The following is a 26,057-nucleotide window of genomic DNA, read 5'->3' on the forward strand; positions in this document are numbered from 1 at the left end:
CAATTACACGCAGTGCTAGTTAAGTTTTCGAAATAAAAAGAACTTTCTTTAAAATTACGCCTCCCCTCGGTCACGTGGTGCCTCTGACGTATTAAAAATAATTTTTACCCACCCGCCGCTGCTTTCTTTGGAGTCCCTTTAAATTAGTATCATAAACCCGAACGTATTTAATTAATTTAAAATTTAAATCCTTTAAACCATAATATTATAAAAAAAATTAATACACTTTTCCTTTAAAAATAGTTACTTATAAACTTGTAACGACCAAGAAAAAGTATTTAAAAATATGCGTAGTTTCAGGATATATCGGGTTCACAGAACTATGAAATAAATTCCATACTGTGATCAAAAGAATTGGCAGCTTCGTGATTCTAGTCACGAAGTACAGTTTATAGGGTCTATTAACTAAATATCAAATCTATTGTCATCAATCTCGTTAAAATTCCTATCCGTAAAACAATTGAACGCTCATAAACAACGATGAACTAAGTGATAACGGAAAGGGGGAGGGGGGGTGTTACAGTGTTGCCATAAAGAAATTTAGTTTTATTAGTACCCAAATATTGTTTTGGCGCGCGAACAGTATAAATAAAAATTGAAACCAAGTATGTAAGCCTAAAACATCTGTCACCACAATTTACGTCACAAAAAATGGTAAGCTTACTAGGTAACAAATGAAAATATATCAACACTTACCCAATACAGATGAGGTTCCAGAAGTTCGCAATATGTTGCGATGATGGTCACAAAAGTTCACAATATCTCGCGGTAAAGTTCCAAAAGTTTGTGTAATAATCCATTAGTCACAGAAGTTCACAATATCTCGCGGTAGAATTCCAAAGTTTGTGTAATTATCCATTGGTCACAGAAGTTCACAATATCTCGCGGTAAAGTTCCAAAAGTTTGTGTAATTATTCATTGGTCACAGAAGTTCACAATATCCCACGGTGAAGTTCCAAACGTTTGTGTAATAATCCATTGGTTACAAAAGTTCACACACTAGGGAAGACATCGTCATATATCCAGAAGTCACAGTTCGTATAATGTCGCGCACGAAAGGTCACAGTTCGTATAATATCCATTAATCCGTAATTAATTTCCACCTGTTGAAAGAAAATTAAATTGTGATACTATCCCTTTAAACCAAAAAGGGGGGTTATAAAACCCGTAGCGCCATCTATCGCGACTATCCGAAGTTATTAACCAAAATTCTGGTGAAAGGATAGCACTTCCGGCGATCACCTACACTTTAAGTCTACGAGAATTACCATTATCTGCCATTTCTACATTTTTAGAAAAACCAAAAGAAAAATCCCGAGAAAAATTGGAAACCTAATTTAAGTTTGATTATATTAGACTTAAATGCTCAATTTTGAACACTAAAATCAAATTTAGAGGTTCCTGAATCATACTATCATTAACTAGATTTTCCAAGGTATCTATTAGGCTAATTAAATAGTCGTAATTAGCCTCAATCGGGATTAAAAGTTGCGATTCACTTTAGAACTTATCGCAGCTGTGCTTCGACCCCAGGACCCGGGCAAACCATTACGCTAATCACGGTCAAGGGTCGGGAAAAATCAAATTTATTTCTGGACGCAATATCATCATTAAAATCAATAATAAATAAACATGTCTTACCATCAAATTGTAGCTCAGTTTCTCAGCTTTCCGATTATTTTGATTAATTTTACTGATTAACTTTAATTAAACGCGATTAGTGAAGTTTAAAACGTTACACATGACAGCGGCGACCTGTCACTCTTGCTGAAAACGCAACTTCAGACCGTTATTCATCTTTATCGAGATTAAAGCCGCTGATTGGCTACCATTCGTCACGTGATACCGGCATGAAACTTTTCAAATACAACGCGGGAAAAACTGAAAAGAAATAGCGATTTCCACTGACTGCTCCAAAGAGTGCTCTCAGTGTCAGGATGACGTAACTGCCCTCAGCGAGTTTTGGAGAGAATAGTTTCGTCAGTGGAACACGATCGAGAGGTCAGAGCGCGCTCTGAATAATCAAAATTGGCGCCGGAGACGAAATTGCAATAAAGTGTGTATATCTTGACGCAAATGGGCCGAAACCAATTAATAGAATTAACATTTCAATTAATTTTCAAAAAATCTATTTTGAATAATGATCGACAACGTCTCTGATATAATTATTGGTTTTAGGAAGAGGCGTAATATCTTTAAAGTAATGATAAAACCTCGTTATCTTCATCTTCAGAACTTTAAGAAGATGATTCCAGAAATAAATAAGCATAAGCGAGAGCCTGTCTTCTATGAGATACCCCATGGTCCGCCATTTTATTTTTATTACGTCATACTCGAGCACCGTCGCTCCGTCGAATTTTTCAGAGCACGAAAGAGCAATTCTCGGGCAGTTTTTGGGGTCAGTGGAAAACGCGATTCTGGGCGAGTGTTGCACTCGTGTTCCCAGCAGGCTGGGAAATAGCACACTTCCTCTGGTCCAAAACCAGTTTATTAATTGCTTGGACTAGTTTTTTAATTCAAAAAGTGGGGGTTACTGGTCCTCGGGACCATTTTATTAATTGCAAATCTATTGGAGAACAAAGGCTGGGACCAGTCCGGAGACCAGTTAATTATTTCGGGGACTAGGGGTCACTGGTCCCAAGGACTAGTTTAAAAAATATCCTTATTTCCCAGCCTGGTTCCCAGTGGCGGACGAAAACGCGCCGAGAGTGCACTTAGAGTGCTCTAGTGCAGTCAGTGGAAATCGCTAAAAGTAACTGATGACACCTAGTTGCGTAAAAGCGAAATAAGGTAATTAATTTTTAGATTTTTAATTAAAATTAAATACGCAAATCTATATGGTATAATTATGGATATTTTATAATACAATTAAAATTAAATAAAATTAAAGTTTAGTGAAATATTAATGTTAAAAAATTAAATCAGTTCCCACCGAGATTCGAACTCGGATCGTGGGAAAAGCTAAACTGGTGACACCTAGTGGCGACATAAGGAAATTAAATTTCTAGATTTTTAATTAAAATTAAATACGCCGATCTGTTAGCAATAATTATGGGTATTTTATGAAACAATAAAAATTAAATAAAACTAAAGTTTAGTTAAATATAAATGTTAAAAAAATTAAATCAGGTCCCACCGAGATTTGAACTCGGATCGCTGGATTCAGAGTCCAGAGTGCTAACCATTACACCATGGGACCGATGCACTACCACCTGCCAAAATAACGTACATATTCCTAAAACGTTTAGAATAATAGCAACAAAATATTAAAATTAAATCTAATCTAACAAACAAACATACATTAAAATTAACAACAAATTGACCATTTTGTAGTATTCCATTGGATTTGGTTCCACATCTGAATAAAAATGCAGGAGATGCAAAACTGAACCCCATGCAGTTAGGGGCCGTTCATAAATTTAAACTCTTAGTAACAGACGATATTAATAGAGGATCCTTAAGCACTTAACATGTGAAAGTGTACATACAACCAACATTCACCCAAGTGTAACCATAAAAAATATAAAATTGAGTAAAAAAATCACCTCCACGTTTTACAGGTAAATTCTATTCTTTCTAGGGTGTTTCTCTAGAAGGAGGAAAAGAAGGGGGGGGGTCAAAAGGGCAATAATAAACACAATACACCGAAAGCAGTCAACGGTGGTTGGTCACTTCCGGTCCCTGAATCTAAACGACGCCCGAAGAAAAAAATAACCATTCATACCATATAAGAATCAAAAGACGGTGGGTCCTTTTTTTGAAATTTTTGAGGGTTCCCCCGCTAGGGGGGGGGAATAGAGAGGGAAAGTAACCCTCCCCTATATCCGTTAAGGTAAATTTAATTATTTAATTTGAAATTATATTTTTATAATAAAAATAATTTTATTGTGTCTTATTTAATTTTATTATTATAAAATTAATTTATAATTAATCGATTTAAAAAATATCACTTCACCCTCCCTTTAAGATTCTTACTGATCAAAATTATAATACTTATTTCCCACCATAGTCAAGTGTATTGTGGGAACCGATTTAAAAGGCAGGTGTTTTTCTCCTTAGCAAAAAAAAATTATTATATTTTTAAAGTCAATCGCACTTGTCTGTAGGTACAACGCTTGATATTGTCAATATGCTTAGGGTTTATGGTCAAGTAAGACTGACATTGAGGGTTAAAGAAAGTAGCTATTACTAAAAAAAAAATACGTGGAGTCCCGCGGTGAAACATTCCCAGACTCAAACAAGCCGACTATTTCATTCATGTTTTGTGTGGGAAATACTCGACATGCGGTCCTTTAAGGTCTATTTTCGCCTATTTTTTAATATTCAAATTTAGTTCGCTTATTTACCGGGCGATTTTGACCGAATTAAGTTTAAAATGAAGCTAATTAAATGCTCCATATTTTTATGAGATTAATCTATCATTATAAGTTAATTTTAATTAAGTTTAAGTTGAATTAAATATTGAATTTTTATCCCCGACTTTTCAAATGTAACTTCTGTAAAAATGGTCCGATTTTGACCGAATTACGTTTAAAATGAAGCTAATTAAATGCTCCATATTCTTATAAAATTAATTGATAGTTATAAGTTAATTTTAATTAAGTTTAAAATTAATTAAACGTTAAATTGTATCCCAAGGATTTTTCAAACGTAACTTCTTTAAAAATGGTCCGATTTTGATCAAATTAAGTTTAAATTAAAGCTCATTTAGTGCTCCGTACTAACTGATAGTTATAAGTTAATTTTAATTAAGTTTAAAATTAATTAAACGTTAAATTGTTTCCCCCTGATTTCTCAAAAGTAACTTCTTTAAAAATGGTCCGATTTTGATCAAATTAAGTTTATATTAAAGCTAATTTAGTGCACCGTATTAATTGATAAGCTAACTTTAATTAAGTTTAAAAGGAATTAAACTAACTAATTTTACCCGATTATTCAAACACGCTTGAGAAAAACCATTTTAAATACATATTGACAACTTATAACTTTGAGATTAGACTCAGAGACATTTTTGATTTTTCTAAACATCATCAGCACCCTTGAAACGTAATTTGAAAAAATAAATAAAACCAAAAAAAAAGAAAAAAGAATATGGGAGTGTCTTAAGTAAGAGAGAGGAAACGTCACTTTATGTGGCAGCGGCGGTTTCTGTCCGGGGCCCAAGGTTGCGCGCGCATTCAAATCCTAGCTAACACTAACCAAGGCAAGGCCTGAATCGCCGAGAATAGTCGACGGGATAAGGCGAAATGGCGCCGTACTCGCCGAACCCCGAGTGATTTTAGGCCCGAAAAAACATTTTATTTTGTAATACCGAAAAATATAAATATAGTTAACTTAAACCAAATCGAAAAAACACAGTAATTAACTTAATTTTTATATATATAATAATAATTAGTATATAGTTAAATATAATAGAATATTCAAAGAATTTCACGTCATCGCTTGAACTGATGCTATAAAAAAATTGCATCTAGCCTGGCTGGGTATAGACGGTTTTATTTATCTCTAAAATACGATGAGAACTTTGTAAAAGAAATATGATGCGACGTTTCAACAGAATATTCTACAGAATATTCTAAAATAATAATAGATCTATTTTTTCATCGAAATATTTCATTATTGGTGCTCGATTTAGGACAAAAATATAATTAAATGGTAAGTAAACGTTAATTTTTTTTAATAAATATAATTATAAATTATAAATCATAATATTACGTAGATTTAAATTTAATTAAGAATTATGTTAAGGTTAGGTTAGGTTAGGTTAAAATTAAGGTTTAATAATTTATATTAAATGATTTTCATCTCTTTTAAATTAAATTCTGATATTATAGTATTTGAGTGTCTTGTTTCATTTCAAAATATATCAAATATGTTTGCCTTTTTAACTATAGTATTTGAGATCATTTATACTGAATAGTTTTTCTGTTCAATAACAGAAACGTATTTTTGGGGTAATTTAATAAAAACAGAAATAATTTGATTAAAAATTTCGGTATATAGTCTATGAGCGCCTTGGTTTCTCCAAAGTTATAAACTTTTAATCATCATGATAATGACAAACCACTAAAAGAGTACTATTGACAAGGCTTATAAGGAAAGGTTTAGGAGAGGGCCTTAACGGATGGGAGGGGGGGCATGAAAAGGCCCAAGGTTTTTATTAGGCTCTAAAGCTCAGGCGCGAGTATAACGACGAAAGGTCAAAGGGCAAAGTATTAAATTAACTTTTAAAAGAGACGCAAAGCATCTGTTGACCTTTTAAAGATCTCGTGGGATAAAGGGTACAATTTAATTAAACTTTTACGCCTTTTTAACTAAATTAAATATTGCTTTTAAATTTTAAAAGTTGTTTAAACTTTCAAGAAATTAGTTTAATTAAATAATATTAATAATAGGTTTATATTTATTTCTCAAGCACATTTATTGAATACTAATAATTAAATAATTAATATAAAAAATATAGTTAATTTTTATATTAATTTAATATATTAATTAAGTCTTAATTAAAAATATTATTATTTTTTTTTAATTATTTAAAGATGGAGTTGTACATAATTATTTCGCGTTGATGACAAATATTTGCGAGACATGGGTTGTGTCTTTTCAAAGCATTTTGGAGACACGAATCCCCGCTTTTTTCAGGTAAATAACTTCCTATAGTAGTAGTATTTGTGTGGCTCGTACATACCATAAGTTTATAAGATATTCGCCATAAGTTTGACATCACCTATACACGTTCGTAATGCTACTGAGAGACTTACAGCAGCTCGAGATAACTAGTTCGAGATCAGGAGAACGAGGGGGAGCGAGTCAATTGAAGTCCTAAGTGCACTCGGTGCACGTGGTTAATTAATTTTGCAGCTAGGACCTATTCCATCTAGGCACTCCTATTTAGTCTGCATTACTAAGCCCAAATTTGACAGCAGCGCCACCTCACTCACCACCTACCAGGTCCCTCCATAGCTCGCTTTACCTCCTCTCGAATCTATGACCTCACTCACTCACTCACTCACTCACTTCAAATTCATTACAAGCCTTTCAGTTTGTCATGACCAGATATTAATTAAACAAACTTATGGAATGAACATATCTTATAAACTTATGATTACCCTATAGTAAGAGTAGTATTTGAGTGTCTTGTACTATCTGGTCGTGCTATAATCCAACAAAGTCACTGACTGTAGTAGCTAGATTACATCCCCCAAATAGATAGTTTATACATACATGGAGGATTCATACCATTTACACCAGGAGGCCGGGCTGGTTACCTGTAGGACAAAAGCAGACGGGGTTCTGTCCTCTAGGTAATCACTAGCCCGGACTCCTGGTGTAAATGGTATGAATCCTCCATGTCTGTATAAACTATCTATAAATAAATATTAAATCCTATTAAAGGTATGGAACGTAGATGACCACGGAAACCAACTGAACCCTGGTAAAATCGAAGTGACGCGTCTTGACCTTGTATTGCACCAAAAGGGTAAAACCCCCATACGTTGGCCACTGCGGTGTTTACGTCGATACGGGTTTGACGCGGAACTATTTTCATTCGAAAGTGGAAGGCGGTGCCCCACGGGTCCCGGGATATACGCCTTCAAATGTCGTCAAGCGGAGACGCTATTCAATACGGTGCAAGAGTTTATTCAATGTCGGAGCAGCGCCGTGGCAACCGGAAACGCGTCATCGGCTATGATGACGTCGCCATCAACGGACGAACGTTTAGGTAGCATTTTCGGCATGCCAACCATGCCCAATTCGGTTTCCAGCAACACGGTGGCTAGCTACAATCCTCCTTTAGTGTCCAATGGTGTCGGTGCAATCGGAAATACCATAGGTCCTACTGGTCCCTTACTACCGAGTGGTTTACCGGCGCCCATGTCCGTAGATAACGTCGGCTATTTGGAGCCAATAGGAATATCGGCGGCTGTGGCGGCTAGCCAACCACGTAGCGGATCATTGGGGTCCATGCAATCGGCGCAACAAGTACCTGGTCAATTACCTCCTCCAAACGCGGTAACGGCGCCGGGGGAAGCCATAATCGTTACTAACAATAACATCGCGGTATCCCCGGCGCGTAATTCATTACCCGGAATTTATAATCCACCTGGTGGTATTGTTCCCCCAACCACGTCGGTCAGTGGTACGTGTTCTTGTAGCGCGTGTACCGCCTTGACCAGGGCGGCCGCGGTGACGTCGGCGGTGGTCCCCAATCCAGTTGTAGCGTCATTACCGCATCAATACGTCAATTCGAGCGTCGTCGTGGTACCCGAGAAAAGTGGTGGTGGTGGTGGTACAGCTGCGTCACGCGACCCCTTTTACGTCAACGGACAATTGCCCTGTTTAGCCCCGCCCCCTTCAACGATGGCTTACGTTGACCAGAACACAAACTACGCGAGATTGGACGATTTATTTAAACAAGAACAACAAAATTCGGCTGCTAAACGACAAAAGGACAATAATAGATTTTACGAGAATGTGACGCCTGAACCGGCCGGGATAACCGTTAAAAATTCGACCAATAGGGTCGGGGGAACGCCCCAAATTTCTAGAAGTAACACCGTGACGTCACCGACCATCCCTAAAAGCCCAGTCGTTCATTTTTACGCCAATTTAAATTCACCGCCGACGATGGAACCACTCGAACCAGGGGTTAAAGGTCAAGAAGAAATGACCGACGCCTCCTGCCCCGATTTATTGGAAGATGAACCCAGGGTCAATTATATAACCTTGGACTTGAATCACAGTCAACCGTCGACTGACATGAATGAAGTGACCGCCAGTTCGCCCCCCGCCACTGGACTTACGCCCAATTTGGGGTTATCACCTCCCGGGTCACCCGGAAATCCTACCGAGGGGTACGCCACTATCGATTTTGATAAAACAGCCGCTTTGTCAAATTCATCCAATAATCCAAGTATTTTGGATGACAGTGTTAGAAAAACGAGGCACAATAGTGCAGTACCTGTTCCTTTAACCCTAACTTTCCAGTAGAACACTTCTAATTATAGACTTCTAACTCCGTCGACAATTTTTCTGGCGTCTGTTTGCAGGCTTAGAAGGTACAAAATTTTGCTACCTAACATAAGGGATTTATTGAACCTTCTAAGACTGTAAAACCAGCGTACCATAAGTCTATAATATAAGTAAGTAATTTTAAATATTATCTGTATTTTTTTATTTTTTTTTTTTTAAATTAGGAAAAATTGTCAATATATTACATGTTAATCATAATTAAAATTAAATTGCAGAATAGGGGAGTAGAATTAACTTTAACCAAAAAATATTAATAAAGAAAACAAGACGGCCCAAGGGCTCGTAATAGTAGCCACATCGTACGAGTGAATAGCCCCTCTATACCCTACCCTAATGAGTGGATAACCCCTCTATAACTTACCCTAATGAGTGAATAGCGCTATCTTTTACAATGCTTTAATGATTTACCGTGCATAAAATCAGAGTTAATAGCCCCTCGATGCCCTACTCAAAACAGTGATAAAATTATAACCGTATAAAATTACTTACGCTGTAATTCTAATACTCCGGCGAATCGAAGAACAGATATTTATGCCCAGAAACGTTTGAAAGCGAAGTTTAGTTATAGTGATTATCCCCTCGAATTACCTTTAGCAATGCTAAAATGATCAAACGCATAACGCTCATTTAACAGCATGTTAGCTATATCTAAACCCATACCCCAAAGATACAAGTTCAGAAGTATCCGACCCCAAAGATACAAGTTCAGAAGTATCCGACCCCAAAGATACAAGTTCAGAAGTATCCGACCCCAAAGATACAAGTTCAGAAGTATCCGACCCCAAAGATACAAGTTCAGAAGTATCCGACCCCAAAGATACAAGTTCAGAAGTATCCGACCCCAAAGATACAAGTTCAGAAGTATCCGACCCCAAAGATACAAGTTCAGAAGTATCCGACCCCAAAGATACAAGTTCAGAAGTATCCGACCCCAAAGATACAAGTTCAGAAGTATCCGACCCCAAAGATACAAGTTCAGAAGTATCCGACCCCAAAGATACAAGTTCAGAAGTATCCGACCCCAAAGATACAAGTTCAGAAGTATCCGACCCCAAAGATACAAGTTCAGAAGTATCCGACCCCAAAGATACAAGTTCAGAAGTATCCGACCCCAAAGATACAAGTTCAGAAGTATCCGACCCCAAAGATACAAGTTCAGAAGTATCCGACCCCAAAGATACAAGTTCAGAAGTATCCGACCCCAAAGATACAAGTTCAGAAGTATCCGACCCCAAAGATACAAGTTCAGAAGTATCCGACCCCAAAGATACAAGTTCAGAAGTATCCGACCCCAAAGATACAAGTTCAGAAGTATCCGACCCCAAAGATACAAGTTCAGAAGTATCCGACCCCAAAGATACAAGTTCAGAAGTATCCGACCCCAAAGATACAAGTTCAGAAGTATCCGACCCCAAAGATACAAGTTCAGAAGTATCCGACCCCAAAGATACAAGTTCAGAAGTATCCGACCCCAAAGATACAAGTTCAGAAGTATCCGACCCCAAAGATACAAGTTCAGAAGTATCCGACCCCAAAGATACAAGTTCAGAAGTATCCGACCCCAAAGATACAAGTTCAGAAGTATCCGACCCCAAAGATACAAGTTCAGAAGTATCCGACCCCAAAGATACAAGTTCAGAAGTATCCGACCCCAAAGATACAAGTTCAGAAGTATCCGACCCCAAAGATACAAGTTCAGAAGTATCCGACCCCAAAGATACAAGTTCATTATAGTGATTACCCATTTTAGTGATTATCCCCTCGAATTACCTTTAGCAATGCTAAAATGATCAAACGCATTACGCTCATTTAACACTATGTTAGCTCTATCTAAACCCACATTTGAATTAACCGCCAAAACGTTCCAGTCAATCATAACATAGATGGCGATAGCTACCGAACGAGAACGAAACGGGGAAAATCGTTATCTATTTAATTAGCACATAAATAAAAAGAAAATAAATATAAAAACCCCAAACATACAAATTCATAAGTATCCGATCCCACAGATTAAGAGGTACCCCACCCCACATCACCCCGACATTTTAGAGATAAAAATAAATAATAAAAAACTCGGAGTTTCTATCAAGTCTCTATGGCTCGATGGTAGAATCTTTGTTTACCACGCCATCGACCCGGGTTCGATTCCCGCCTGCGATCCGAAAAAAATTTTAATTAAAATTAAATCTCTAACCGAGCCCAGTTACCCCTATGGGTGGGTTGTGGTAATATAAAGTTCCTTTTAAGCTAAAATCTGACGATAACGAAGCGACAACCCCGGCCACTACTACTACTACTACTACTACGGCTCGGGTCAAACTAAGAGCCTCATCGTATACTACGATGTGGCTAAAAACAAACCAATATATAATAATAATAATAATAATGTAGCTGAGTAAGTCACGTGTTTAAAGCATTTAAATAATTAATTAAATCGGTTATAAATTTAAATTAATTTTAAAATTAATCGAAATGGAATCTTAAAAGAAAAATAAATTATATTTAACTAACTTGCACACAAAAAAAAATTATTTAAATATTATAACCGATTTAAGATAATTTAAACATTATTAAACTGATTATTACTAATTAAAAATAAGTCGTTAAAAAATTAAACCAAAGAAATCTCAATTTTACCTGAATTATCTGGGGAGTTTAATCTCATTTTTTAAATTAAATTAAATTAAATTAAATTTAATAGAGATGTTTAATAAAAAATTAAAAAGGAGCCATATTTTTTAGGGCATTATTCGCGTATTTTAAAAAGAAAATTTATATGAAATTTGCCTTAAATTCAATTCATTTCATTTTATTTTAATTATTAAATTGTACACCAAAGATTTAAATGAAACCCGGTCAGTTTTTAAAAGAAATATAATTTGCAATATATTATTGTAAATAATGTAAATAATAAATAAAATACCAAACCAAGTTTATATAAGAAATGGCTAAAAAAATGTTATGTAGCAAAATGAATATCATTAAAATATTACATATAGCGCCTATTTACGTTTCCATTTCATTTATGGGACTTATATTCAACTTAATATATAATTACTTACACCTAAAAAATTATTTTTAGGCCTATTTCATCTACTGTAACTGAAACCTAAGCCTAACCTGTTTTTTTTTTTTTTTTTTTTTTGCTCCGTGTGGGATGACGAGCTAGGGTTTACAATAAACCTTACAGCTCCGGGTAATAGTAGTTGGTGTTGGACATGAAGGGAGGAGGGTTCGGGACAAAATATTTAATATTAAATTTTGAGGAATTTTTTTAGTCCTAGTTTAAAAGCAGGTAATGAGGGGGCCAAAACCAGATCAGAGGGGAGAGAGTTCCAGATGGGAATAACCCGCCGAAAAAAGGAGTACTTCATGGGGTCTTTACAGGATGAGGGTAGGAAAAGTTTACGCCTATGCCCTCGGGTATTGTGAGTTGCTGAAGGAGGATACCTAAAAAAAATTTGATCTTCACGGGAAAGAATACGGAATAAGCTAACTAGATCTAGGTAAGTACGTCGGGATGCAAGAGGTGACCAATTTAAAGCAGATAATCGCGCCCCACGTGGTAATTTACGAAGATGAAGGGGGATTTTTGAGGCCCTGGCCTGTATTTTATTTAATAAATTTATATCAGCAACGCGATATGGATTCCATATTAATCCCTCTGTCTAAATAGATATCAAAATAAACTTACCATTAAAATGTAGCCCCGAATGTCAGCTATCCAATACGCACAATATTTTTTAATAATACGCGATAATTAACCACAATTAACTTAATTAAATCGCGTTAAAATATTAAGGAATTATTCACGCTTTTATTAAACTTCGATCTCGGTAAGATATGACGTCACGATTTCATCTTTAGGGGTAGGTGGACTCTAATTGGTCGATTAAGGCACGTGATGATGCGAACCGTTGTGGTGGGAAGTTTGAAATGAGGTTGCGTTTATGTTCAGTCATTTGAAAAATAACAAGCTTAATTATGTTTTTACCTCTCCGAGTGACGTATGTCACGTGAGAGGTATTACACCGGCCGTGTCTATCTGTGTGTGTGTGTGTGTGTCTGTCTGTCAGACCCCACGTGACCGCGTTCGCAGTTTACAAATCGGAGCAAACAAATACCCGATTTCCGGAACGCGTTCGCGGTTCACGGAAATTTGGTCATTCATCTACCAACACCAGTCTTTACTAACTGGCTTCTAAGGACCACAATCTGCTAGTCTTTGTCCATCCCACATGGACACTAGTCTGTACGTGCTTGCTTCCAAGCACCACCAACTTCTGTTCTTTGTCAATTTCACCTTGACTCCAGCTTCTATGCACCATCATCTTCTGTTCTTCGTCAATTCCACATTGACACCAGCTTCTATACACCACCATCTTCAGGTCTTTTGTCCATTCCACATGGACGCCAGTCAGTACATTCTGGCTTCTTTTCCTCCGTCATCGTTTGGTTTCAAGATATACGCGGCGATCGGCTAGGGTTACGAGAAACGTCTAGCCTCCCAATGGCAGGGCTTCCACCATCGGTTCACGCAAATGCGTTTTTACCTCTCCGTGTGACGTAGTCCAGGAGAGGTTCTGTAACGGCCGTGTCTGTCTGTGTGTCTGTCTGTCTGTCTGTCTGTGTGTGTGTCTGTCTGTCCGTTGTTACACCCACGTGACCGCGTTCGCAGTTTGCGTATCGGAGCAAACGTGTTGGCCATTTCCGAACTGCTTTCACAGTCACGGAAATGGCTCCTCTACTTGAGTTCTCACACCACCATCTTCTGGTCTTTGTCCATCCCACACGGACACCAGTCTGTTCTTACTGGCTTCTAATCACCACCATCTTCTGGTCTTTGTCCATCCCACACGGACACCAGTCTGTTCTTACTGGCTTCTAATCACCACCATCTTCTGTTCTTTGTCAATCCCACATTTACACCAGTCTGCACTTACACTGGCTTCTAACACCACCATCCACTGGTCTTCCGTCTATTCCACATAGACACCAATCTGTATCATTGGCTTCTACTCCATTATCATCGTTTGGTTTTAGGATATACGCGGCGATCAGCTAGGGTTACGAGAAACGTCTAGCCTCCCTAAGGTGGGATCGCCACCAAAGGTTTTCGCAATTGCGCTTTTTCCTTACTATTATAATGGAAACGAATCGTATATATACCCCAAATTTGAAAAAAGCGGGCAAGAGGGGTACCCTTCACTTTAAACGTCAATATTAGCAAAGTTTGAGAAGATAATAGGTATAACTTTATTTTAAACGATTTAACTATTATTAATGTTAATTATTGAAGATTAAAATAATTAAAAAAAATTATATTTATTTAAATATTAAAGATAAACCTCTCGTGCAAAGAGAGAGATTATCATTGCCTCCTATATCTACCAAGGCCCGTGCATGCGATATATTTCCTTCATTGCCTCCTATATCTATCAAGGCCCGTGCATTGTGATATATTTCATTCATTGCCTCCTATATCTATCAAGGCCCGTGCATTGTGATATATTTCATTCATTGCCTCCTATATCTATCAAGGCCCGTGCATTGCGATATATTTTTCAAAACAACAACAAAAATGGGAAACCCCAACTCAGAAACATAACGTTTTCATTGGATACTTAAGTTTATATAATCTTCTTGACACGGAGAGGTAATATTTTGGTTTTCCCAACTTGTTATCTATTATTTGGTTTTAAGATATACGCGGCGATCGGCTAGGGTTACGAGAAACGTCTAGCCTCCCAATGGCAGGGCTTCCACCAAAGGTTCACGCGAATGCGTTTTTATCTATTATTATAATGGAATCGAAACGTATATATACCCCAAAATTTGAAAAAAGCGGGCAAGAGGGGTACCCTTCTCTTTGAACGTCAATATTAGCAAAGTTTCGAAAGATAATAGGAACAACTTTATTTTAAACGATTTAACTATTTTTAAAGTTATTTACTGGCGATTAAAATAATTAAAAATAATTATATTTATTTAAATATTAAAGATAAACCCAAGTACCGAAGTCGTTAAATCATTGCCTCCTATATCTATCAAGGCCCGTGCTTTGTGTTATATTTCGTACATTGTCTCTTATATCTTTTTAGGCCCGTGCATTGCGTTATATTTCCTACATTGCCTCCTGTATCTATCTAGGCCCGTGCATTGCGATATATTTTTGAGAACAACAACCAAAATGGGAAGCTCCTCTCAGAACCATAATAATTTGTTTTCTCTGTTATATGAAATGAAAATATGGATAATATTTTCGGCAATTCGATTTGAATGGCTCTTTCTGATGTATCTTTCTCTCAGCACTGTTCATAATGGACAGGAACGTAGAAATTCGAGACACTTGGAATTACGATAGTGTTTCAAATCCTCTGTAATGAGGGCTTAACGACTTGGAGTGACTGGAAAGATAGATACACATCCTATTTTTTAGTTGTACCATGCGTACCACAATGTTGCCAGGCGTTTATTGAAGGATGCTTGGGTACTTGGTACAGACTGTTACGTCTACCAAGTTTCCTAGCATCCAAGAATAAATAGGATTCATAGAAGCCAGTGTTATGGGCATGTCATGGGTCAAGTCGTTAACTATATCGACGCAGTTAAATAGCTGATGGCATTATTTTATCCACTTTCTCATTGCGTTTCGAGTGGAAGTTCAACTTTGGCACGGACGACAGATGGCGCTCTTAACCTTTTACCCCCAAAAATCGCTGTTGTCTGCTCGTTTTCCCCTTCCGCGTTTTTTCGTTATAAACTTATGATTTAACGAACTGTTAAGATAAAATTTCATATTTCCTTAGACAGATAAGCTTCTACTCCTTTCATCTTACTCCCAGTTAGATTTAACCTTGTTAAAACATAATCAGATGAATTTGAGTTATAATGTCTAGGAGTGATAGAGACATTTTTACCGATGTCTAGAGATGTTAAGCTTAAGCGAAATTGTTTTACGTTTGAATAAAAATACCGCTTCCAGTAGTGGGTTTATAGTACTCCTTGTTTGTGTAAGATTAGTGTAGCTGTAGAGCGTTGTTGCTGTTTAGTTTATACGCCCCCTAGGCCTATTTGTGAAAGATCTTTTTTACGCACTTTTATCATTCTTTATTTGAAAAAAGTGTTGGCAATGTATATTTTTTAAATATGACGGAATTGCTGTTGGTATGATAGCGAAAAAAACCTTTTTTTAAACAGTTGATTCATTCTTTGATAGAATTTCGAAGGAAGAAGTTAAGTGTTAAATTTGCTCGATTAATTTTGTTCGGCAAATAATATAATTAAGGCTTACGTATTACTGAAGGAGATTGATTTTGCCAACCTGTGTGAGTATTTAAGGAGATTGATTTTGCCAACCTTTGTGAGTATTTAACTGATTAATAAGTAAATGGAGGAAGATAATAATTTAAGTAAAGAGGAAATCAGAAAACGAAAGGCAAGGGAAAGAATGAGGGCAAAAAGGTCAGATCCTGAATTTAGGAAACGAGAAAATGAAAGGAGAAGAGCGTTAGCCGCGGAAAAAAAGGCTGTTTCTGGAACAGGTTCTAGCACGCAAAATGTTGGTCCTACCACGAGGCCAGTTGGCCATGATCGTACGAAAGATAATGCATTAAATAAATGTTCTATTGAAAGTACTGTAGGCGTAGGCATATCTATTAATAAGGAACCCAATAATGTACAAAATGTTAATGCTAATATTAGTGAAATCATCGAAAGCGATGAACAAGTACGAGCCTAGCTTATGTGTGATTGGGTTGTGGCTTCCATGTTTTGGGGACATTTGCTTTTTGTGTGGCGATGTATGATTCAGCTTTGATATGGACAAATGTTACAAGTCATACTGGTAGACTAAGAATACGGTTGAGGTATAGCGAGAGAGTAGAGTTTCCACAGCAATTGAGAGATATTGAAAAGGCTTGAACAATTGACTATTTTAAAATTGAATTCCTGCACTTGCAAAGAATTAAAAAAAGCGATATATGCATATATTTAGGTTGTTTAGGGGGTAGTGATAGTCATCTCCACTCGGAGAGGTAATATTTTGGCTTTCCCAACTTGTTATGAGTTAATACAATTAAATATTATATAAAAACGTCTTGGTTTGACCAAGGCCGAAAAAGCAAACGATATGTGTTTGGTTTATCAATTGACTGAAGTTTCAGATATTGAAATTTTTTTCTAGTTCTTTTTATCCACTCAATCCTTAATCAATATTTAATTCAATCAACTGATTTTACTGTTAATCGATCTAGTCCTTCTAAATTAATTGAAAAAATTACATATCTATGCTTTTTCAAGAACAATTACATTTTCGAAAACATTTTATCATGAAATTAATTGTTCTTGAAAAAGCGTAGATATGTAATTTTTTCAATTAATTTAGAGGGACTAGATCGATTAACAGTAAAATCAGTTGATTGAATTAAATATTGATTAAGGATTGAGTGGATAAAAAGAACTAGAAAAAAATTTCAATATCTGAAACTTCAGTCAATTGATAAACCAAACACATATCGTTTGCTTTTTCGGCCTTGGTCAAACCAAGACGTTTTTATATAATATCTGTCACTTCAGTCTTAATGTAATTAAATTTTGAATAATCATGTTTGCTTTACCGTCATACATTTGCACTCTAAAATATAATGGTGCATTCAAACACCATATATGCTTTTTTTTCCAGTGCCATAAAAGACATCATTTAGGGTGTACTTTAACCCAATTTCTATGATCAATTCGCGCCATTTACTAATATTATTTGCAAGTATTAAGGAAATAATAAGCATTTATGCACCATTTACAGTGCCTTTTACCATCTTTTTTAGACAATCTATTGAACTTCTATTATTACTTAGTTTAATGGTAGGGAAAAAGTACGCTACCTATGTCACCTTATTAAACCAAGTGAAGTGAAATAATTGTTAAATATATATTATAACCACTACACCACAGACACGTGGTAAGTCCAAGTTTTCCAAGAGATCTAACTAATTATTACGTCCAATCAAGATGGTTAAAACATGTACCTACCTGGGCTCGAACCTGGGACTTTCCGCGTGTGAAGCGGACGTGATAACCACTACACCATAGATACGTGGTAATACTGAGTTTTCCAAGAGATCTAGCTAATTCTTTTGCCCAATCACGATGGTCAAAACATGTATCTACCAGGGCTTGAACCTGGGACCTTCCGCGTGTGAAGCGGACGTGATAACCACTGCACAATAGATACGTGGTAGCACTGAGTTTTCCAAGAGATCTAGCTAATTCTTTTGCCCAATCACGATGGTCAAAACATGTATCTACCAGGGCTTGAACCTGGGACCTTCCGCGTGTGAAGCGGACGTGATAACCACTACACCATAGATACGTGGTAATACTGAGTTTTCCAAGAGATCTAGCTAATTCTTTTGCCCAATCACGATGGTCAAAACATGTATCTACCAGGGCTTGAACCTGGGACCTTCCGCGTGTGAAGCGGACGTGATAACCACTGCACAATAGATACGTGGTAGCACTGAGTTTTCCAAGAGATCTAGCTAATTCTTATGTCCAATCACGATCGTCAATACATGTATCTACCAGGGCTCGAACCTGGGACCTTCCGCGTGTGAAGCGGACGTGATAACCACCACACTACAGATACGTAGTGACACTGAGTTTTCCAAGAGATATCTAGCTAATTATTATGTCCAATCACGATGGTCAAAGCCGTACTTCTGTAATTAAGTAAAATTAACATTCTTAGACTTAATTGTTTTGATCAAGCTGGCCGATAGCACACCCTGAATACTTAATTGTTAATTTAAGATAATTCCGAAAAGTATCTTCGCTGTAGTTTTTAAGTTATCGGTGGGGAAAAATCACGAAAAACCCATGTTAATCTCCATAGGAAATTAGCAAAAGCGGGTGAATATTACTTTAACGTTACAAAACGGCATCAAGTCATATCTACAAGGGCCTACCGGCCCTGTAGAATGATTTATTTTATCCGTTCCTTTCTTTATTTCACAAAAACTAAGCCTATTTTACGGTTTAATTCAATCTAAAATTAAACTTGAATTTAATGCCATATACATTGTACCTATTTAGAATATAATTTTCTCAAGGAAATTTAGAATTTAATTTTAAGTATTTAAAAACCCACCCATAATCCCACTCCCACATACACTATTCAGTTCAGGCCAAACAATTACGCAGTCATTTGCCCTTAGAAGGAAAGGAGAAAGACAAAAGGCTTAGCAAAGTTGAAACTCTAAGATACGCCATTGACTACATTCACGACTTGAAGGACATACTGCAAGAAGCCGACGAACGCGAACGGCAACGTCAAGAACGCGGGCAAATAGAAAATCAGATAATAAACGCTGTTGATACTAATAACTTCCAGTGATAAACTTCTACGTCAAGGATAATTTGAAATTTGTAGCTTTAATATTATTTTAGTCACCTGATATTTCTAAATATTTTCATTCTGTAAATATTGATGTTCATTTTAATAATTGATAAGAGATGAGTTATCTAGTCATTGATTTAATTACGGTAATTTATTTTTAAAAGCTAATTACGATTCGGTAACTACGTTGATTTGCACTGAACGCACCAGGAAATCGCGCCTAAACCAAAGAGGATATACTGGAGTGGAGTAGAAATAGGAGCTTAGGACACTTACCTCTCGGATTCTTCCAGTATAAATTTAATTATTAAGTACTATTAATAATAATTAAGTCAGTAAATAGGAATTAAACTTCTATTCAATAATTAATTTTATTTTTCCAATTAATTTAATTAACCTGATTTAAACGGTGTGACGATTAACCCATTGAAAAAACCGTATTTTAAATTTGGTGGACGTTTTGACCCTTGTCAATAGAGTCTGCGCAGAATTTTCGGCCGATGTAATAAAACAAGAACGCGGGCCGGCTAAGGTGCCAGACTCCAGAGCTGAATCAGCTGATCCGTCACCCGGGCAGTTCAACTTTCAGCTCATTTTTCGCCATTGGTTCGGAAACTTTTAAAGTAAGTAAGAAGATCAATTTTAATTACCTCGATAATAGGTATAATTGTTTTCGTTAACTTGCTTTAAAATAGTGTAAATATTATAATTGTTTTCGTTAACTTGCTTTAAAATAGTCTAAATATTATTATTCTTTTCGTTAACTTGCTTTAAAATAGTCTAAATATTATAATTGTTTTCGTTAACTTGCTTTAAAATAGTGTAAATATTATAATTGTTTTCGTTAACTTGCTTTAAAATAGTCTAAATATTAAGTCTTTCATTTTAATATTTATGTAGTTATTGACATCAATGGAAGAGGCAAAAAAATTAGCTGCCATTAAAGCCAAAGAACTCAAATCAGCACAAAACAGAAGGGCTTACCAAAAAAGAGTTGCGAAAAAAGCTGCAGCTGCCGCCAGTGCCGCTGTCGCCGATGTCGCCAGTGCCGATGTCGCCAGTGCCGCTGTCGCCAGTGCCGCTGTCGCCAGTGCCGCTGTCGCCAGTGCCGCTGTCGCCAGTGCCGCTGTCGCCAGTGCCGCTGTCGCCAGTGCCGCTGTCGCCAGTGCCGCTGTCGCCAGTGCCGCTGTCGCCAGTGCCGCTGTCGCCAGTGCCGCTGTCGCCAGTGCCGATGTCGCCAGTGCCGATGTCGGCATCCACGGTATAAACCTGAGAAATTTGTTTCGAAATAAATAGATTAAAGGTTTTTCGCGCAATTCTAAAAGGTTTTTCGCGCAATTCTAAAAGGTTTTTCGCGCAATTCTAAAAGGTTTTTCGCGCAATTCTAAAAGGTTTTTCGCGCAATTCTAAAAGGTTTTTCGCGCAATTCTAAAAGGTTTTTCGCGCAATTCTAAAAGGTTTTTCGCGCAATTCTAAAAGGTTTTTCGCGCAATTCTAAAAGGTTTTTCGCGCAATTCTAAAAGGTTTTTCGCGCAATTCTAAAAGGTTTTTCGCGCAATTCTAAAAGGTTTTTCGCGCAAAAGGTTTTCTTATTCTTAATTTTAGAGGCTGCCACGAGTCCTCATCTAGTTGAACCAGATTGGGCTTCAATAATGAACATATGTGATTGTATAAGGCAGCAGGATGTCCCGTATGTAGCCATAATAAACCAACCTTGGGAATTACAATTAGGCCTAAATATTAATTAGGTTTAACTATTAATTAGGGCTAAGGACGCTATCATGAAAAAACTGTCCGCTCAGAATCCACACGTACCTTTATACGCTTTCCTAGTTTTAGAATCTATTGTTAAAAACTGTGGTACTCCAGATTGCCGTAATGAGATTGCCTCTAAACAGTTTATTGAAGAACTGCGCGAATTATACAAAGTAGGCTTTATCCAAGATTAATTATAGTCTTTAACCTATAGCCAATGACCTATTCTTATAGTCTACACCCCACGAGACTGATAAAGCCAAAATTTCGGAGTTAATTCAAACATGGGCCCAAGCTTTCTGTCAAGAGCCCAGTTCTAGGCCAGTACAGGATACTGTCAATTGCACGAAATTAGAAGGCCTTAAATTTCCAGTTGTAAAAGAGAGTGACGCCATGTTTGCCGCTGATGTTGCTCCTGATTGGGTGGAAGGAGACGTTTGCCATCATTGTAGGATTCGGTTTAATACCTTCAAGTGTAAACATCACTGCGCAAACTGTGGCCAAATCTTCTGCCAAAAATGCTCGGCTAAAACCATTCCTATCCTCAAATTTGGATTTGAAAATGAAGTTAGAGTTTGCGATTCTTGTTGGGAGAAACTGAGCAAAAACGAGCCTTTAGGAACAGTTCCATCATCCACCGGGGCCAAAACTACCAGTTCCGGAACCAATTCTAATCATTCTTCTCCTCATTCAACTCAAAATTCCGCTGGGAAAACTGAACAAGAATTGAGGGAAGAAGATGACTTGCAATTGGCAATTGCACTCTCAAAAATTTAAGCCGAAACGAAAGAAAAGGCTGTAAGAATTGCATTTGTTTGTTCTTAATTGTTTAAAGATCAAATCAATAACTTTGATAAGGGGATGAAAAAAAATATCTATTTTTATCTTAATTGTAAATAATGAGTATCATTATCTGTCAAGTCATTCAGGAACTTTATCTTATTTGTTTTAAAGGCGTTGACATTTATTTCACTTTTAGCCATATTTTTGTTACAGAAATCTGGCGGAAATCAAACTCCAAGTGAGAGTAGGCCTAAACCAACTGCGCATTCTAGCGTTAAAAAGGATGAAGAACCAGTTGATAACTTTGATAACTTAGAATCAGCTTTGGAGATTTTTGTGAATAGAATGAAAAGCAACGCTAGTCGTGGAAGACCGATTTGCAATGATACCCTGGTTCAATCGTTGTTTATCAACATAACAAACACGCATTCCCAATTAATGAAGAATATTCTAGATTTGGAAGAGCGCAGAGGTAATTATAATTCAATTTCAGGATCAGACTCGTTGCCGATCTTGACAAATTTCATTTTTTCTTTTTTGCAGTTTATTTTGAAGGCCTACAAGATAAAATAGCCCGAATACACGACACAAGAGCCGCTCTGGACGCCCTCAGAGAAGAACACAAAGAAAAGCTTAGAAGAGAAGCTGAGGAGGCTGAAAGACTCCGTCAAATTCCAATGGCCCAAAAACTGGACATCATGAGGGAGAAAAAGAAAGAATATTTGCAGTATCAACGTCAGGTGGTCATGCAACGTATTCAGCAACAAGAACGAGACTTGCAATTGAGGCGGGAACAGCGCATACCTCCTGGTCAAGTTCAATATATGCCACCACCTTACCAAGGACAGCTTAGTCCTTATCAGGTTGGAAGGGGCCCCGCCCCTCCTCAACATCATATGGGTGGACTGCCACCTCAACAATATGGACCCCAACCACCATTAGAGAATCAACCTCCTGGTCCTCCTCAACCACCGCCTCAAGTTGTGGGACCACCTCATTATCAAGGATATATACAAGGTTTGTTTAAATGTTGATTGAAGGAAAGTGTGTATATTTAATTAGAGGGTTCAGGGAAATCCTAGAAAACTCAGGGAAATAGTTGACAAAGTAACTCAGGGAAATTTGTGAGGTTGGAGTAAGTTATATTTGGGGAATAAACCTGGAAAACTCAGGGAAATGTATGGGGAAAAAACCTGGAAAACTTGGGGACAATCAATTTCTCAAAATTTGTGTTAACTTTTTATATCTTAGGAATGCGTGGACCTCAAATGCTGCCACCTCACATGTCTCAGGGGGGACCAATGCCCCCTCAAATGATGGGACCACCACCTTACCAAGGTAGTCCTCATCCAGCCCAACCTCAAGGACCTCCTCCTCAACAAATGGTGGGACCAATGGCTCCTCTCACTCCTCCTGTCAATCATCAAGGTGGAGAATATCAGAATCAACACTGGCTAGACAGGCGCTTTAATAAAAGGGATTTTTGAACCTTCTAAGACTGTAAAACCAGCGTACCATAAGTCTATAATATAAGTAAGTAATTTTAAATATTATCTGTATTTTTTTATTTTTTTTTTTTTAAATTAGGAAAAATTGTCAATATATTACATGTTAATCATAATTAAAATTAAATTGCAGAATAGGGGAGTAGAATTAACTTTAACCAAAAAATATTAATAAAGAAAAAAACAAACCAATATATAATAATAATAATAATAATAATATAGCTGAGTAAGACACGTGTTTAAAGCATTTAAATAATTAATTAGATCGGTTATAAATTTAAATTAATTTTAAAATTAATCGAAATGGAATCTTAAAAGAAAAATAAATTATATTTAACTAACTTGCACACAAAAAAAAATTATTTAAATATTATAACCGATTTAAGATTAAATGAAACCAAAGAAACCTCAATTTTACCTGAATTATCTGGGGAGTTTAATCTCATTTTTTATATTAAATTAATATTAATAGAGATGTTGAATAAAAGAGGAGCCATATTTTTTAGGGCATTATTCGCCATATTTTAAAAAGAAAATTTTAGAAATTTGCCTTAAATTCAATTCATTTCATTTTATTTTAATTATTAAATTGTACACCAAAGATTTAAATGAAACCCGGTCAGTTTTTAAAAGAAATATAATTTGCAATATATTATTGTAAATAATGTAAATAATAAATAAAATACCAAACCAAGTTTATATAAGAAATGGCTAAAAAAATGTTATGTAGCAAAATGAATATCATTAAAATATAACACATAGCGCCTATTTACGTTTGCATTTCATTTATTGGACTTGTATTCAACTTTAAATATAATTACTTACATCTAAAAAATTATTTTTAGGCCTATTTCATCTACTAAGCCTAACCTGTCATTCTAGGAGAGCGATAGCTCTCTTAGATAAGACCTCATACTGACTTTAATGTATAAGGATGGTTTTTTGATTGGATATAACTTTTTTTGTATTGTATTAACTGCTTTAAAAAAATTTCACAGAACTACAATTCGGGCCCTCAATATGTGGTTAAAATTTCAAAAAGATCCACCTATTAGTTAATTTTATAAAAAATAAAGTTGCTAAGGGTGGTTTTCATTTCCATAAAATTAATCAGCCCTTTTGGTGAAAAAGTTAAATTTTCCCATAGAAATAACATGGAGTTTTTCTCAAATTTAGCCATTTTGTCGCCACCCTTTTGAAATGAAATATTCGTTTGTTACGTTTGGGAACGGTTTTATATCAAAATTTAAACCTTTTTCTAGGACCATTTTTAAGGTTTTTGAGAAAAATTAATTTTAAGTATGTTTAATTTTAAATTTTAAAAACTACCCCAATCTGCGATATTTTAGCATTTATACACTGTTTTATTAGGAAATATCAGCGAGACCAATGTTGGCCTTTTTTAACGTATAGTTGCCTCATAACAATCCGATTGTTTCTTCTTAATGCCTTTTGGTTGGAATGGCCTATCGATAGTGAGATAAGACGGCTTTAATATTGCTGCAGTGACGTTGACGCGGCCGCTACAGCGACGCCATCAAAACACACGGGTCTAAATTGTCGCGGATATAGTCAAATTCAAACTAGCTTAATGGACATTTTAACTTTTCCCTGCTAATTATTCTGGATTACCAATAAAAGATAATTAAACTAGACTCCCAATTAAAGATAAATAAACTAGATTACGAATTTAAATAATTAAAGTAGTTTACCAATTAAACGTTCTTAAAATAAATTATCAATTGGAGTTAATTAAACTAGACTACCAATTAGAGGTTATTAAACTAGATTACGAATTAAGGGTTACTAATTAAATTACCAATTAAGGGTAATTAATCTAGATTACCAATTCAGAGTAATTAAACTAGATTACCGACGACTGGTAATTAAACCAGATTACCGACGACTGGTAATAAACCAGATTACCGACGACTGGTAATTAAGCTAGATTACCGACGACTGGTAATTAAGCTAGATTACCGACGACTGGTAATTAAGTTACATTACCGACGACTGGTAATTAAGCTACATTACCGACGACTGGTAATTAAGCTAGATTACCGACGGCTGGTAATTAAGCTAGATTACCGACGGCTGGTAATTAAGCTAGATTACCGACGGCTGGTAATTAAGCTAGATTACCGACGGCTGGTAATTAAGCTAGATTACCGACGGCTGGTAATTAAGCTAGATTACCGACGACAGGTAATTAAGCTAGATTACCGACGACTGGTAATTAAGCTAGATTACCGACGACCGGTGATTAGGCTAGATTACCGACGACCGGTAATTAAGCTAGATTACCGACAACCGGTAATTAAGCTACATTACCGACGACCGGTAATTAAGCTAGATTACCGACGACCGGTAATTAAGCTAGATTACCGACGACCGGTAATTAAGCTAGATTACCGACGACCGGTAATTAAGCTAGATTACCGACGACCGGTAATTAAGCTAGATTACCGACGACCGGTAATTAAGCTAGATTACCGACGATTGGTAATTAAGCTAGATTACCGACGATTGGTAATTAAGCTAGATTACCGACGACCGGTAATTAAGCTAGACTACCGACGACCGGT

The 26,057-nt window shown here is 36.4% G+C and overlaps 1 protein-coding gene, 1 long non-coding RNA gene, 6 other non-coding genes and 1 pseudogene across 9 annotated transcripts; 2 read left to right on the forward strand and 7 right to left on the reverse strand.

Annotated features, from left to right (window-relative positions):
- Positions 1–702: 702 nt before the first annotated feature.
- LOC149615409 (uncharacterized) lies at positions 703–12,848 on the reverse strand. Its single transcript, XR_016375863.1, has 3 exons — positions 12,728–12,848; positions 1,642–1,881; positions 703–1,103 (listed from the first exon to the last, which is right to left on the reverse strand). It is a non-coding gene; the product is annotated as an uncharacterized LOC149615409 (long non-coding RNA).
- TRNAQ-CUG (transfer RNA glutamine (anticodon CUG)) lies at positions 3,128–3,199 on the reverse strand. Its single transcript has one exon. It is a non-coding gene; the product is annotated as a tRNA-Gln (tRNA).
- On the forward strand, positions 5,237–9,176 carry LOC149615411 (uncharacterized). Its single transcript, XM_089856535.1, has 3 exons — positions 5,237–5,655; positions 6,540–6,642; positions 7,396–9,176. Exons 2-3 carry the CDS (start codon positions 6,589–6,591, stop codon positions 8,989–8,991), a joined length of 1,650 nt encoding a protein of 549 aa, XP_089712661.1. The 5' UTR covers positions 5,237–5,655; positions 6,540–6,588; the 3' UTR covers positions 8,992–9,176.
- Positions 12,849–18,054: 5,206 nt separating the features above from the next.
- On the reverse strand, positions 18,055–18,127 carry TRNAV-CAC (transfer RNA valine (anticodon CAC)). The gene has a single exon. It is a non-coding gene; the product is annotated as a tRNA-Val (tRNA).
- A 65-nt stretch (positions 18,128–18,192) lies between these two features.
- TRNAV-CAC (transfer RNA valine (anticodon CAC)) lies at positions 18,193–18,265 on the reverse strand. Its single transcript has one exon. It is a non-coding gene; the product is annotated as a tRNA-Val (tRNA).
- Positions 18,266–18,330: 65 nt separating this feature from the next.
- TRNAV-CAC (transfer RNA valine (anticodon CAC)) lies at positions 18,331–18,403 on the reverse strand. The gene has a single exon. It is a non-coding gene; the product is annotated as a tRNA-Val (tRNA).
- A 65-nt stretch (positions 18,404–18,468) lies between these two features.
- TRNAV-CAC (transfer RNA valine (anticodon CAC)) lies at positions 18,469–18,541 on the reverse strand. The gene has a single exon. It is a non-coding gene; the product is annotated as a tRNA-Val (tRNA).
- Positions 18,542–18,606: 65 nt separating this feature from the next.
- TRNAV-CAC (transfer RNA valine (anticodon CAC)) lies at positions 18,607–18,679 on the reverse strand. Its single transcript has one exon. It is a non-coding gene; the product is annotated as a tRNA-Val (tRNA).
- Positions 18,680–20,465: 1,786 nt separating this feature from the next.
- LOC149615417 (hepatocyte growth factor-regulated tyrosine kinase substrate-like) lies at positions 20,466–23,562 on the forward strand (annotated as a pseudogene). The gene is made up of 8 exons (XR_016376014.1): positions 20,466–20,482; positions 20,536–20,690; positions 21,035–21,119; positions 21,195–21,357; positions 21,419–21,982; positions 22,106–22,439; positions 22,511–22,984; positions 23,219–23,562. The product of XR_016376014.1 is annotated as a hepatocyte growth factor-regulated tyrosine kinase substrate-like (transcript).
- The last annotated feature ends 2,495 nt before the right edge of the window (positions 23,563–26,057 follow it).

The sequence above is a fragment of the Phalangium opilio genome, unplaced genomic scaffold (genome assembly GCF_054372755.1).
Source record: "Phalangium opilio isolate 3A_F unplaced genomic scaffold, DU_Popi_V2 ptg000217l_1, whole genome shotgun sequence".
Taxonomy (NCBI): Eukaryota; Metazoa; Arthropoda; class Arachnida; order Opiliones; family Phalangiidae; genus Phalangium; species Phalangium opilio.

Bases quoted from the DNA above. Each gene is read 5' to 3' on its own strand.
- LOC149615411 (XM_089856535.1), top strand. From the start codon at position 6,589: ATGGGTTGTGTCTTTTCAAAGCATTTTGGAGACACGAATCCCCGCTTT. The intron at 6,643-7,395 runs GTAAATAACTTC...ATCCTATTAAAG, and splicing joins CGAATCCCCGCTTTTTTCAG to GTATGGAACGTAGATGACCA.